Source organism: Condylostylus longicornis, unplaced genomic scaffold, assembly GCF_029603195.1.
Source record: "Condylostylus longicornis isolate FDR11 unplaced genomic scaffold, ASM2960319v2 ptg000009l, whole genome shotgun sequence".
In the NCBI taxonomy this organism is placed as follows: domain Eukaryota; kingdom Metazoa; phylum Arthropoda; class Insecta; order Diptera; family Dolichopodidae; genus Condylostylus; species Condylostylus longicornis.
This window is the reverse complement of record NW_026577978.1, coordinates 253311-269852: the sequence shown is the minus strand read 5'-3', so window position 1 is coordinate 269852 and position 16542 is coordinate 253311. Positions and strand designations below refer to the sequence as shown.

General features: G+C 21.1%; 1 protein-coding gene across 1 annotated transcript in view; it reads right to left on the bottom strand.

Annotated features, from left to right (window-relative positions):
- Positions 1-4713: 4713 nt before the first annotated feature.
- LOC129618534 (E3 ubiquitin-protein ligase MYLIP) overlaps positions 4714-16542 on the bottom strand; it is a 46434-nt gene continuing 34605 nt past the window's right edge. Inside the window, exons 3-5 of the mRNA XM_055533338.1 lie at positions 6324-7720; positions 5592-6206; positions 4714-4905 (exon numbers count right to left, since the gene is read on the bottom strand). Of these exons, the coding sequence (XP_055389313.1) occupies positions 4740-4905; positions 5592-6206; positions 6324-7720 (2178 nt within the window). The 3' untranslated portion in view covers positions 4714-4739. The remainder of the gene's footprint in view (positions 4906-5591; positions 6207-6323; positions 7721-16542) is intronic.

Here is a 16542-nt window from a genome sequence, read left to right as displayed (position 1 = left end):
TGCATTAGAGAGAGTTTGAATTATTTGGTCAGGTTATCAATTGCTCATCTGTCATTGCTATTAAATCTGTCATTGGATTCAAATCTGCCATTCTAAATAAAACAGGCTTTTACATTTGTTTTAAATAATTTTTTTTTGTTATTTTATTCATGTGTTTTTGTTTTTTTTTTTAATTTTTTTTCATTTTTAGTTTATAAACATTTTATTATTATTATTTTTTTTTGTTCTCTATGTTTTGTTTTTTTCTTTATATATTTTATAATTTCTTTCTCTCTTGATTTTTAAATATGGTTTTTGCAAAATACATTTTCTCTTATATAACACGTTTATTTTGTTAATATTTTGAATTTTTTTCTTTATTTCAATTTAAATTTTATTTTATAATATTTTTTGTTTTTTTTTTATTTTTGTTTCTTTTTTTTTGTATTTTAATTTCATAATATTTTATATAAAGAAAACATTTATTATCATTATTTAATTTTTTGTTTTGTTATTTTAAAATTAAGAACATATATAAATAAATAGCTAAATATTATTTTTTTTTTAAATATTATTTTGAATTTTTTTTTTATTTCTCTCAAATTGTGTTCATTTCATAAAGTTTTAAAATTAAAGCATGGGAGTTGCAAACTTTGATAATTTTTATATTTTTTTTTTTTAATTTTTTTTTGTTTTGTTCGTGTAATAATTTTTCTTTTTCTTTTTACTTTATATGTAGGCATTTCCATTTATTTAATTTTTTTGTAAGCTATTTTGTTTCTATTTTCATAAATACATACATATATATAAGTTTGTGTAGTTTCAATTCAAAAATTTAAATAAATTTTATGTTACAACAAAAACACAATAATATAATGCAATAAAACAGAAACAAAATATCGAAAAAAATAGGAATGAATATAAAAGAAAAAAAATAATGAGAAATTATTTAAATGCTTCAGATATTTTTTTTTTTTGAAAATTTTAAAATTAAAATTAATTTTGAAATAAAATAAATTTAATTTTAATAAGAAATATCTTTTGATTTATTTTAAATATACCGCAATTAATGGGGGCCCACTTGAAATTTTCTAAGAAGCAAATCACTAAATGGTAGTGATAGTTATCGTAAAATATTTTGAGAAATTTTGTTTATAGACACAATATTTTGCATGAAATATGATAAAATATCATCTAGCATATCAGTGATCCGATTCTCAGGATAAGAAGCCCCTCAGCACAATTATTTATTATCGGTTGTCGTTATAAATATTTCAGCTTTTATTTTTGAAAAAATTTTCAAATTCGATTTTTATATTTATGATTCGATTTTTATATGTACATAATTTTAATTTCGGACTTTCGGAAAGTTTGTTTTCGTACAGTTTGATTTTGTAAGTAGAGATAGGACGAAAAATATTTGTTAATACGATAAATAAAATTATTTATTATTAAAGTATAAAATTTTATTAGAGAGATTGTTTTAAGAGCAGAATTCAAATATATATTTGTTTAAATTAATAAACTTTCCTCTTACATCTCTTTTAACATTAAGTAGGAATATATTCAGAATGAATTAACATTTGTATAGCAATTCATTTAATTGATGTTATCTCTTAATATTTCATATTAAAAGTTTACTCTAGAATTAATATATAATGTTAAATAAGAGCAAATTTTTTTAAAGTTTTAGAAAATTTTCTTTTTGTTTTTTTTTATATACAGGACTAATGTACATAGATCTGTTCTTTAAATCTGTTAACATAAATTTAATACTGATTAAAAATTTATAAGAAATGAGAAATGTAGATTTTTTTTATGATTTATTTCTATTTTTTTTTCAAAGATATTTCTATTTAAAATAAAATTTAATGTTAAATTATTAAAATAAATTCAGAAAAAGAGAATAAATGTAAATTTAAGTATTAAAAAAAAATTAAAAAAAAAAAAATTAAGATATTTTTATTTGCATTGATTAATTTTTCTTTAAATCATTTGTAATATTACAGTTAACATTACATTACATTTTACATTACATCTTTTTTTTATGTGTTTATTTAATTTTAGTAATTTTTTTCTTTTTAAATTTTTGTTTTTTTTTTTTTAAAAAAATAAATATACATTTATTTCTACATAATATGATTTTTTTTTGTTTTTAATTATATTTATGTATATATTGTGTTTTTATATAAGTAGCATGGTATTATTTTTCTGCATTCTAAATTTCATTAATTTTTATTATAATGTTCGTTTATAATTTATAAATTTCTCATCAAATTGTATGTGTATGGTTTTTTTTGATATTATATAATATTTATGTGTTAAAATCAAAATTTTTTTGTTTTTGATTTTAAATTTTTATAATATATACGTGTTTAATTTTTGTTTTAAATTTCTTAAATGCTAGCTTTACATTATATGTGAAATTATTTAAGTTTCAATTAAATACAGGTTTGAAAGTATATGTTACATCCAAAAATACCCATTAACAAATATAATAGATGGGTAAGAGTATTCTATATAAAGGAAAAAAAACAAGAATAGCAACAAAAATGTAATGGGGCCTTGCTATTTAATTCGATATCCATTAAACGAATTTCGCATTCGGAAAAATGGTAAGGTAGCGCTAATCTGTTTCTATGGTACTTTTCCTTTCCATTTTTGCAATTACATTCGAATTACATTTCGAATTACATTTTACGATTGTGTATTGTGTAGTGATTATGTGATATGACAGTGATTTTAAAGCACTGTTGTAAATAATTGTGACAAAGAATTAAAATATTGTAAAAATAAAGGTTTAAATTTTTGCCTTTTAAATTTATATTTTAGTTTCTAATTGATTTGAAAGGATATTAGTTTTAAAATTGTACAAGTGAAGAAATTTTACTAAATGCATACTAATTTTATTTTATTAATATTTTTGTTTGATTATATAATAATTTGAAATTTAAATGCATTTAATTGAAACTTAAAAAAACAAAATATTTTAATTATATTTTTTATTCGCGATTTACTCCCCTTACTTTTCATTTAATTTTCATTTTAATTTGAAATCTTTTATGTATGGAAAAATTATGTTTATTGATGGACAAAAATATAAAAGTTTTAATAGTAAAAGATTATAATTTTTCTTTTAATTAAATTTCTTTCTTTTACTATAATATATCTAGGATTTTCTGTCAGAACATAATATCTATATTTTTGACAAAAAAAACAAGTTATGAATGTAGTATTACTTAAAATTTTTATATAATAGCAACATTTTAAAATGCTAAATTTTTAAGCCATCTTCACTACACCATCACAAGTTAATGTTTTAGTAAAACAAAATTAACGCAAAAAAAAAAATTCAATGGTGTTTTACTCGAAATGGTAAAAATGTATAGATATCATGTTATAACAGAAAACCCTATATATATATACATATATATATACATATATGTTAAATTTAATTAAATTTGTTAAATTATTTAAATTTTAAATAAAATAACTTAATTTATTGTAATTATTACAAAACAAAAAAAATATTGTACACAAGAAATTTTTTTTTTTTATATAAACACATAAAGTAATATAGTATAACAGTAATTATTTAATTAAAATTAAAAATAAAATATAAAACTTAAAATAAAAACAAAATGTTAATAATAATGTTAATATGTTATATGTATATAAAAGAAAACAGAAAATAACAAATATTTTATTTGTTATTTTCCTTTTTTTTCGTTTTTGTTTTTGTTATAAAAAATAAAATCACAATTTTTATCAGGTAATTATCACTTAAATAAAAATAAAAAAAAAAGTTAATAATAAACATATTTTGTTTATAATCTTTCTTATATAAATAAATTTAAATTAAATAATAAAAAAAAAAAAAAATAAAAATAAAATAAAAATTAAATTACAAAAAAATTATTCAAATTTTAAAACAAAAAGAAATTGAAATTCTCGCACTTTATATGAAAAACAAAAAAAAAAACAAAAATAAAAAAATCAGATTGGGAATAATTTTTTACTTTTAAATTATGAGAAGAAATATTTACTCTCATTTTTAATTATATAAAATTTCTCAATGGTACTTTTATTTATTCTTCAATTTAGAAATTTTTTAACTTGTGAGAAATTGAAAAAAATTTCTGTTAAAATAGATTAAGTAAAATTTATTATTACAGGAAATTTATAAAATTATGAGAGCATATTACTTATTCCAAATTAAACTCTCATCCTAAAATAGGTAAGGTACAACAAAATTTCAACAGAGAATTTGAAATTTACTCAAGCATTCTTAAATTATTTCATTGCAGTTAACAGATTTCTGCCACAGTTACTGTGTAAAACTTTATAATTGAAAATTATTAATAAATTATTTATTTACTCTCAGTTTCATTTTCATCTCAAATATTTTTGATTATAAAATTTCACTCGTTACTCTTTAATGTTTTTATTTTGAAAAAAGTAATTTTGTAGAGTTTTTGGAACACCGCAAGTAACAATACAAAGGTATGTTGAATTTTTGTAGTTTTATGTATACATACATAATAATTATAATTTTGAGAAACGTGAAATAAATGAAAAATTTTAAAACTTAATTTAAATAATTTTTTTTTCTCTTTTTACTCTTGGTCTTCTGATTTTTTTTCCATTTTTTGTTTTTTTGTGATTCTTTTTGTTTTATAATTAGCTTTTCACAACGGGTTTTTGTTTTTAACTTCTCCTGTGTTTTCTTTATCTTTGTTTTTATTTTCTTCTTATTTTTTTTAATTACTGGCTTCAATTAAAACACCTTGGTGTTTATCATTTAATGATTGTTGCTGTTGTTGCTGTTGTAAATGATTTTTTGCTGTGCTATTTCTTAATTCAGTTGGAAGAAATACTTTAACAACATTAATAATTTTAATACGGCAATTTGGACATCTTTCACATCTGGAAAGAAGAGAAAAAATAAAAAAAAATTATTTATAATAAAATTTATGGGTAAAATTAATTGAAAATTGCAATTATAGCTAAGAGGAAATTTGTGTAGTATCGCGCGCCACTTTTTTTAATTAATATGGAAATTCGTGTTTTTTAGGGCGATTAAGAAGCAGGTTTCTACTTATAGTTTTTGACTTATATTTGGTTCATAACTATTGGTAACTAGTTCTTTCTGACAGGGTTTGTGGTATTGCTTTTACTAAATGATTAAATATTGCTAATGGTTTTAAAACTAATGAAAATTTATGGCCAATTTCCTTATGAATTTTTTTTTAATTTCGGTACACGTTTGTTAATACTTAATAATTGGATTAAGATTCTGGATTTGTAAATTTAGTTTGGTCTTAAACAAATACACATATACAAGAATGTAGTTCTTAATAATTGCAAATTGAAAATTAAAGGATTCTTTTTACAATCTTGAAAGTAATGAAAATTTTACACTTTATTTTACATCCTTTTTGCTACAAAACCTTTCTCTCTAATGCTCTCTAAATTCAGTAAAGAGAAATGATTCGAATGAAGTGCAGACCTTCGAACGAATTGATTAACTTTAACCGGCAGGGAAATATCAAATTATTCTATAATAATTGCATTTAATATAAAAAAAAATTTACAATAGTTATAAAACTTACTTTGCAGCACAATTACTACATGCAGTTACATGTCCACATGGATTAAACATACTATTTATTTCACGATCCATACATATTTTACATGTCATCGCCTCTGTTATTCTTGAACCAACACATCTTTCAATTGTTGCTTCACGTTCTTCTTTTTCTTTAATAGCCTGATCAACTTTACCATTAATTAAATCAACAGATGGTATTGTATAACGTTCAATATCATTATTTCCATTTATTAAACCATTTGGTGTTGTTGTTGTACCAGCTGTTGCTGTTATTTCAATACCACGTTCATATAATATTCTTCGAGCTTGATCATGTACCTCACGACATGTTCTTTGTATATCAAATACATATCTTTTACCCAATTCTGTATCTTCTTTAAACATTGATGCTATTGTACCTTTGAGATCTCTTGTAAATTGACTTGTTACAACTACACGTACCTTATCACAGACATAGAATGCATGACGTTCTGTTATTGAACGATATAAACCAGCAGCAATACAATGTTTTGGTAATTTTATTTCTAATTCTTTACGTTCATTATGATCATTAACATAATCTAATTTAAATGCACGACGTAATGATTTTGCTGCTGCAATGGCACTAAAAGGGATGCTGCAAAAAAAAAATTGCTTTAGTTTTAAAAAAAATTAATAATAAAAATTTTTTATTTTCTAAAATTCTTGTAAATTTTAGGGATAAAATAGTAAAAAATAAAATTTTAAAACTAACCTGCTTTTTTCACCACCTTTATATACACTAATACCATGGGCACCAACAGCAACATCACAACGTTCTGAATTTTCATTACCAGTAAAGCCACTAAACACTTCTTCACCATATCCTGGTAAATCTTGGATTTCTTTTAGTAACCAATATTTTGCTGATTTTGGTGACATTTTTAATTTTGCTAATTTTGCATGTTCAATAGCAATTTTACGTAAAAATTCATCTGGATAAGGTGAATTGAGATCAGTAGGTTGAATTAAGTAATCTTCATAAATTCGTAATGGTGAATTTTTATCATCTTCATCATTTTCTGTTTGTTTTTGTAAATTTTGTTCATCGTTAATAATAGAATTATTATTATTGTTACTTAAATTGTTGTTGTTGTTGTTGTTATTTTGATTCAATAAAGAATTTGATGATGTTAAAAGATTCGATGATGTTGAAGTAGATGAAGTACAGAATGGAAAATTTTTTAAACAATGGCTACTTGAACCATTATTTGTTGTCGATGATGCTGATGTAGATGATGATGATGAAGATGATGATGTTGATGAATTATTAGTAGTTGAAGTACTGGCGGCATTTATTGTTGTATTTGATGTTGATGTTGTTGAATTAATATTACTTGTACTATTTAATATTGAACTGAATATTGATGAACCAGATGATGATGTTGATGCTGATGTTGAACCCAATGAATAACTTTGACGTTGTAATTGTGGTCTTTGTTTTTGTTGAGTTCCATTATTATTATTTGATGTTGACGAAGATGATGATGAAGATGATTGTGATGATGACGTTGTTGTTGCTGTTGTTGTTCCTGTAGTTCCTGTATTCTCTTGTAATGTTCCATTACCTAATGCAATTGCTGTTGTTAATGCAGCAACAGTTGCTGTTGTTGTTGTTGTTGTTGGCATATCAAAACTTTCAACTGATTTTTGTTTTGATAGACGACGTTTTTTAAATGCCAATACAGGTTCTTTTTCTTTTTTCTCTTTATGATTTAATTGTTCTTGATGAATATTTGTTTTAAGATTTTGTGGGCATTTTGCTTTTAAACATGCTTCATTAAAACGAATACCATCAGCTTGACATAAAAGTGCACTTAATTTTGCAGCATTATTCCAATCTTTTGCTAATAAACGTCCTTCAATTAAATCAACTTTTGCTTGCATATAAAATAAATTTCTTGCACTCTCCTGTAATATTAAATGTACTGGTACCCAAAATTTAACACGTATCGCTAACATTAATTGAATACTGCTACTACTACCAGAATCTTGACTTAAACGATTCCTTAAATTAATCCATTGATGGGTACGTGTTTCTTTTTGATTTGGTGTCCAATGTTCTAAACCAAAATATTCCATTTCACAGATAATATTTAATGCCTTGCAAACCTAAAAATAACAAAAAAGAAAGATACATATTTAATAAAATTTTCAATTATAAAACACATAAGGGAAAATTTTAAAATTATTTATATGTCAAAAATTTTATAATTTTTTGATTATTAAAATTCAATGCCATGTAGACCAGTAATTGTATAGAAAACAAATTTATTAAATTTATTGAAGAAATTGCTACAAAGTCGATAAATTTCTCATTCTATTTTTTATGTCCCTATATCATATTTAATTATTATTAAATTAATCTCGATTTTAATCTATTATACAATTAAATCTCATATCGTACAATTAAATCTTATAATTTAAAAATCAATAAATTTTCACAATAATTTGTGGACTAATATCCGTAATCTAAATATAGGACAATACTATAAATGTCGACTGTATATGGACCATTAATTTTTGTTCTCAAAGAATAAGCTTTAATATCGAAAATAATACTAAAATTTAAATAATTATAAAATTTAATGATAGTTTAATTTTAATGTTAAAACGATTCAGTATACCTCCCAAAAGACAAAACACACATGCATTTTCTTCAGCTCCTAATAAAATATTTTCAATAAACTGCAATAATAATTTTAAAATATCAATAGATTTTATTAAATTGCACAACAATAACTATCCATAATAAATTCTAATGTCATAATATACATTTATGTAAGTACATCTGATCTGTACATTTTTGTAATAAAATTTTATTAACATTCTAAACACAAATCGCAAAAAAATAAAATAAAAATTCCCAATTCAATTTTCACATATAAAAATGAAACGCAAAACAGAAATATTCACAATATATATAAAATCTAAATGAAATTCTAATGACATTAAATTTCATTTTATTTATTTTAATTTTATTATAATTTTCATATTATTTTAATGTCTAGTTTAATATTACATAATATTATCCTGATGACACAATGACATACATAATTTTATGTCCGTATCATTATTTTAAATTTTTATTTTTATTATACATTTGCATATACACAAGAAAATTTTTAATTTACAGAGTAAAATCAGTTGAAAATCTAATCTATTTTATGTTTATTATGCCAACTATAAACAAAATTATTTAATGTACATTATGTGTTATGTATATGTTTTATTTTCTATACTGACATGACACATTTCATTGTAAAATGAAATAAAATTAAAATATTTAAATTTCCAAAGAGATGTAGAAAAAAAATTTTTTTTTTATACTCGTACTTTGAACTTTATTTTTTATTGTGAATTTTAAATTAAAATTCTGACATTTGACAACAATATGATGTATGTACATGTCACATAGTTATAGAAATAATGATGGTGAATATAATTGTGATTTGAAATTATTATATTTTAAAATAATTGTAATTGTTTTCTTAAAAAATTAATTCCCATAATTAAAGGAATATTTCTCGCAAAATTTCTTTTATGACAATTACAAATTGCACTAAAAATTCTATCGAAAATCCTTTTTTAAATTAGTAATTAGTAATAAAATTGAAAATATTTTGCATACTTTTAGGGATGTATTAAAAATCACCTTAATTAATATTTAATACCGGGACAATTGCACTCATTTTCTTGAAATTTGGTACTCTTTCTTTATTATTGTTTTGATACTATCTCTCATCTTCAAATTATTTATATTAACATCATAAAAATACTCAAATTTTGGAGTAATTTTTATAAGCAGTATAACTCTTAAAGAGAAAATTCCATATCATTTACATTTTACATTTTAATGTTAAAAGTAGAGAAGAACGAACCTTTAGGGAGAAAAATGAGATTTTTTTTTCCTTTTTTTTTTATAATTTATTTAAATATATTTTTGTAAGTTTAAAAAACTTTATCTAGCTATGTAAAAATTTTTGATTTACATTTGAAAAGAATAATATAACAAAACAAAAATGATAAAATTCAAGTTAAATTTTCCTTATATTTATCTAATAAAAGTTAAAACTCATAAAACTACAATGAATCTATATGAATATAATAAAATGCTAGCGAATATTTCAAAAGGACACCAAGAACAATAATATCATTTTACAAGAGCATATAAAAATAAATGAAAGCAAAATTATAAAAAATATAAAAAATATTTTAATACAAAGAAAATAGAGCACAAACACAAAAGGATACATATATACATAAAAAATAATAATAAGAGGATATGCAATTTTGTTCAAAAGTTCAGAGAAAAAAAAAACAACAAAACAAGAAAAATAATATAATCAGTGAATAATACGAGTATAAAGATGATATTTACGTAGAAACTGTACATACACACAAACATATTCCTTTTTCGAATATTTCCTACATGCATGTATGAATGAGTACAAACAATATGATTGACATATTCGATTTAATGCAAATATTTGAATTCCTTGAAATGCAAATTAAAAGGGAAACAAAACAAAAAAATTTGAGGAACAAATGAATATTAAAAATAAATATTTTTATAACAAAGTATATGAAATGAAATGGAAGCTCATCTTTTATACTGTACGTGTGGAAAATATTTCATTCTGTATTTTTTGAAATATAAGAGTTACAAAGTTAGAATATTCAAAAATGATTTGGAATATTTTTAAATAATTTTCAAAAATTATTTGATTTATTCACAATACAATTTTGATTTGTATAATAAAAAACAAGATATGATGATTTCAAACTATCGCCATCTGATGTTGTTTTTTGATTTAAAATGAAATTTATATTACAATATTATTGTGTTGCGTTCTTATTTTGAATTTTACTTAAAAACATTTCAAAATTCACAAATCTGTAAGTATTGTTCACAGTTTTTCTTAAAATTATACGTTTTCTTTTTTCGATATAAAATTGACGAGAAGTTCGAATTTTCTTTTGGTTTTAAATTTTAATATTAATGATCTATTTCCATAACCATTCTTCTTTCTCTTCGAAGAACAAAAAAAATAAATTATTATTTGTTGATTTTGTTATATAAAAAAAAACTTTTCCTTTAACAACACAGAAAAAAATTTTTGAATATTTTTAAGAAAATATAATATCGAAGTTGTAATAAGATACACAACAATAGTTTAAAAATGGGATAAGAAGATAAGAGGTTTTTTTTCTTAAAAGGATAAGAGAGTAGAATAAGCACAGAAAAAGGGAGAAACTATACAGCAATAATTTAAAAAAAAAAATTCTCGTATTGAATAACTGACTTGACAGTAGTTTGCATTTTTTTTTCTCTTTAATTTTTTCTTTTTACTTTGATGATAAGATAGTGGAAGAAAAAATATTATTTACAATTTTTAAAAAGAAGATAAAAACTTTAGTCTTTTTTTATAAAAAAAAAAAAAAAAACGAAACAACTATAAAAACGCAAATAATTTGAATTTTTGTTGAAAGAAAAAATTTTTTTTCTCTGTTTTCCTTAAGAGCGCATTTTAATGATAAAAGTTGTTTTTCATTATTTTTTATTTCTTTTAATTGTGTAATGTGGCAATACTTTTGAATTTATATTGGGGAAATTTTTTTTAATTAAAAAATCATTTTCATGAGTTTTTTTTCCTTTTCTCCCGAAAAATAATCCCTGCTCATGGGTTTAAGTTTTCCATGCACACATTATGAATTTTTATAATGATAGTTAAATTTTTATTAATTTCGTGAAATAGTTACATACGCAGGGGTATTGCTGTTATAAAAGTGCATAATACGAAATATAATTGAGTATATATTCATTTGCAAATGCATTAATCTGACTGAAATTGATAATTTCATTTACTCTTTCTTACTATTCAACTCATGATTCAAACATACCTTTATGACACAATTAATTTTAAATTTTTATAGGGGGAGAGAGGGTGTAAGAAACATAAAATAAAGGCATATGTGTGTATATATCAATGTATACTCGTGTAAATAGACTAATTGGGTTTACAAATTGAGAGTTATTTTTGAAAAAACAAAAAATATTATTAGCATTATAAAAAAATTTCAAGAAATATAATATTAACATGAAAAATAATACAATTATAATCTCAGTTGTTGTCGCTCTTGTTATCTACTGTCATATATTGTAATATTGATTTGTATTAATATTGAGGCTCTCATCAATATTTTATAAATTAAATATGAAAATTAAATATATTATAAAAAATTATAAAAGAAAATTGAGTTGACAAAATATTAATCATATTAAAATTTTAAAATTCTATTAAACGAAAATTTATTTTAACATCTGTTCTATAATTCATACCTACACAGTTATCATTTTAATTGATATAATGAAATATTTAAAAATTAATTTTATTCCCCAAAAGAAAAAAATAAATTCTTTTACCTGTTTTATTTAAATTCTATTCCTTTATAATATCATAAATTATTAATTTTATTAAGAAAAGTTGGGCAAATTTAATAAGAAAATTGCTATTTTAACCAAATTTTAATATATTAGATATATGCGGTTTTGTTATAATATTAATATATTATATTCCAAACCCATTTTTCTTTTTTTTTCAATAATATACTATAGGTATATGATTATTTTATCTATATATAAATAATTTATTATAAATTAATATCATGACATGATATCAATTTTCATTTATTAAAATGTTAAAGATATTTTTTTTTTTTAAATATTTATAAACAAGTAGAACTTATATACAAAATACGGGCATTTATACATATATATATATAAAGTCGAAAAACAATTTTCTTAATTGAATTATGAATATTTTATAATGTCCTTTAAGAAGAGAAAAAAATGTATAAGTATACACCCACAGATATTTTATATATATACAAATATGAACATAATATTATGAATTTTCTTCTATTAGAATTATATTAGAGACCACAAAAAATATTAATCGTAAATAAATTTTTTTTTTTCGAACACATTTTATTAACCACATTTTAAAGGTGAAATTTCATTATTCATAATTTTTTTTTTTTTTCTAAAATGATAAAATATGATGGCCATTTAATATTAAATTTCATTAAGTATAACATAATATTTGTATAACAATATTATGTATATTATTTATTATTGAATATATATATTGAATAAACTAAATTTGGAATGATGATATTATAATAAAAAAATTTGAAACAATGATAAAATGGTCTCCTTTATAAATTAAAATTATTAAATAAAATGGTTTTGAAATTTTATATTATAACATTAAATATATTATACATAACATTTCTAGCAATATGTATACCAGTATGTGTATAATTTGAATTTATGTTTATATAAAGTCACGTGTCAAAGAACACCTTTTTTTTTTAATATAATAATATTAATTTATTCTCATGACATGTTATAAATAAACAAAAGGAAAATAAAAACAACATAACAGACAGAAATGTACACAAACTATACATATATACAAGTATGTTATACAATATTATTATTTGAACATTATTACACCGCATGTTATATATGTACGTACGTATGTGTTTTATGCAGATCGAATTGAGAGCCTACCCAACAATAAATTTGAATGTGAAAGAGTGAGCCTTAGTTTTTTTTTTTGAGGTTTTCATTGTTTTTTGTTGTTCTTTTTCGGTGTTTACTTAAAACATATCATGTTTTTTTTTTTTTTATTTTACTGCATGTGTTCACAATATACAAACATAATAATACTGAAATTGAAACCTAAAGGTTTTTCTCTGTCATCATATTATTTTTTTTTTGGTTTTGGTTTTTATATTCACTTATTACGTTTTATATTTCAAAATAAAAAATACAAAAAATAAAAAAAAGAAATTTTTTTTTGTCTTTGGTAAAATTCATAAAGCTAAAAACAAAAATAAAAAAAAATTGAGAAGAAAAAAAAAGGCAGCGAGCGCCCACCACAAGGGTTGTTTTTTATTTCTCTTTTTTCTTCTTTTATATTTATTCGTTAATGTCATAAACAAAAAGATTATTTTTTAATAAAATATGTATGTAAATAATTGAATTAAAATTTACATACATTTATGAACATGTTTATTAAAAAGAGATGTATAATTTTAAAGAGAAACTATTTACATATAAACATACATACATTATATGCAATTGGATTCTTTTTAGGTAAAAAAAAAAAAATTGGATAAAAGTGCATATGATCTTTTAAAGACCATATTTCTGTATCGATAAGGTAGTTCTTAAACATTGCTCCGAAAAAAATGTGATCCGTTATAATGAGTGATTTGAAAAGAGAAACTCAATTACAAATTTTCCAATTGAGTACGCTGTACGGTACGTTTTTATACCCGATGACAAATAAGATAATAGCAATCAATTATATGTGAAGAAGTTACATTTCTGTTCTGTTACAATTACTTAAATTTTACTGTCATGCAATTGATTATGTTATAAGTATAATGAGAATACAAAAAATAAATATGCTCTTAAAAATTTAAAAACTTTAAAGTTTTGTCAAATTATGTCGAATAAAATGGAATCAAGATGGAGAACAGCACTTCAAAATTTAACAGTTTCAAAATTTTGTATAATGAAATGAAATAACAACAACTTAAATAAATCTGTTGTCAAGTTGTATATTTTGGTAAATAGGAGATTGAAAATTAGAAAATAAAATAATTTTTAATTAAATTATTAATACGTTCAGTGTTGTGTTTGAAGTTGCATCTTTATTTCGCGTATACAGCACCATTTGATAACATTGAAAAGTTATATTTTTTACAGCTGGCTAATTTCGAAATGCAGATTTAGTTTGTATTCTGATTATTTTTATATAGAGCCGGGTATGTTTATAAAATTTTAAATAATTTTCTATAAAATGTTGAAATAGTTAGAATAGTTAGATAGAATAGACACATTAACTAAGTTCCAATAAAATTTCTGCAGAAAATTCATTTGTATTTTTTAATAATTAATTATTTCAAATGATTTTGGCGTTTCAATTTAATAAAAAAAAAATTAAAAAGAATTAAAAAATTTTAAATAATTTTTTTTCCTTTTTGTATTCTGATTGCAATATAATATTGTATAAAATATTAAAATTTCAAGTTAATTGAATAAGCTTATGGTTTGAAATTTCTGAATAATTTCTGAAAATTTAATAATAATAATAACAATATTGAAAAAGGTTATTAAACAAAAAAAAATCTTTGTTTGTTTATTAAAATTTTAAATATTGTAAATATAAATTGGATAGTATGTAAATCATATGCATATATATATGTATATGAAAAGTAAATACAAGTATGTACATAATATGTACATAAATTGGGATTTTTCCTTTAGGATAATTTCATTATTAAACGGAACAAATAAGATTTTATTTTAAAAGTGCGTTTTAAAAAAAAAAATTTTATATAAAATGTAGGCGTTTTTATTTGTATATTTTTTTTATATGTGTATATATTACATAATATGTATAAATGTATGTACAATATAATTTTTTTTCGAAACATTGTATAATTATTTAGGATATTTATTCTTGATTTCAATTTTCAACTAAAATCGAAAAAAATTTTGATTTATTTTTGAAAATTTTTTATTTGCAGAAATTTAAATTCTATGATAAGTTTGTGTGTATATATATTACAAATATTATTCCGTATAATATAATGTTACATATGTACATAGATTAATTTAAATTGACATTTTAAATCAAATGAAATTTTTTAAAATATTCTAATTAATTGTCATTGTCATAACACTTGTCATTGTCGTTTAATTTTTCTCAGAAAACAAGTGGTATATATATAAAATTATAGTCTCTTTCTTTTACTTTAAAAGCCAACGTTAAAGAATACGAATTTCTCAAAAATTCTTTTCTTTTCTCTTTGTACTCGTAATTGTGAGATTCTCATATATGAAGAGAGTTACAGAAAAGTATTTATTCGAAATACTCATTTATTTTATTCTTACCTTGATAGCAAAAAAAATGGACTACAGCAGGATGAGGCCCACATATTCGTATCTAATCAAAAAATTTTAATATTTTTTCTTTATAATCAAATAAATACTATAAATTAATTTTCATATATATATTTTATGGATGTTTGTTGTTTATTATCGTATTATCATATTTTTTATTTTATCAAACTGCGTAAAAATTTAATATGAGAAAAAATAAAATTTATTATTTGTATATTACTTTTGGTTAAATTTCTCCTCTCTCCCCGACCCTCTCTCACTCTCTTTCATTCCATTTAGTAAACAAAATCAAATATAAAATATGTACTTAAGGTTCATTATTATTACTGTTCATACAGTAAATGCTTTCATTAAAAAAAAAATCATTTAAAATCGTAATCAAAATTTTGTGTTTTTTTTTTGTTTATAATATTAAACATGTGTTTTTAATATTCGTGCATACATCATTTTTCTGTTATATTAAATTAACATTGTTATCATTTCATAACCATAATTTTCTTATTTCATTATTATTATTATTATTGTTATATTTTTTGCAGTAGTATATTTTAAATTTAACGTGAAAAAAAACACAATATTATAAATTTATTATTATTTTAATATTATGCTTAAGTTGACAAACCAATTTGTTATCTTCAAAATGAAATTCTTATCATGAACACACTAAATGCACACAAATATATATTTTTTGTTATGTTAATAATATAAAAATAATAATAATAATAGTAATAATTTTACAGGAACGGATTGAAAGTCAAAGATATTTAAATTATAAAGAGAGGATTTTTGATGCATAATGCAAAAGACATAGGTATATTTAAATATATAATAAGGATCTCTAATAATTCTTAAATTTATTTAATTTTATAACTAAAAAAACTCTTCTTGTAGACTGTAAGGTGGACTCTTGTTGTAAACTGTAAAGTAGAAAAAATTGCATATCTTCAGG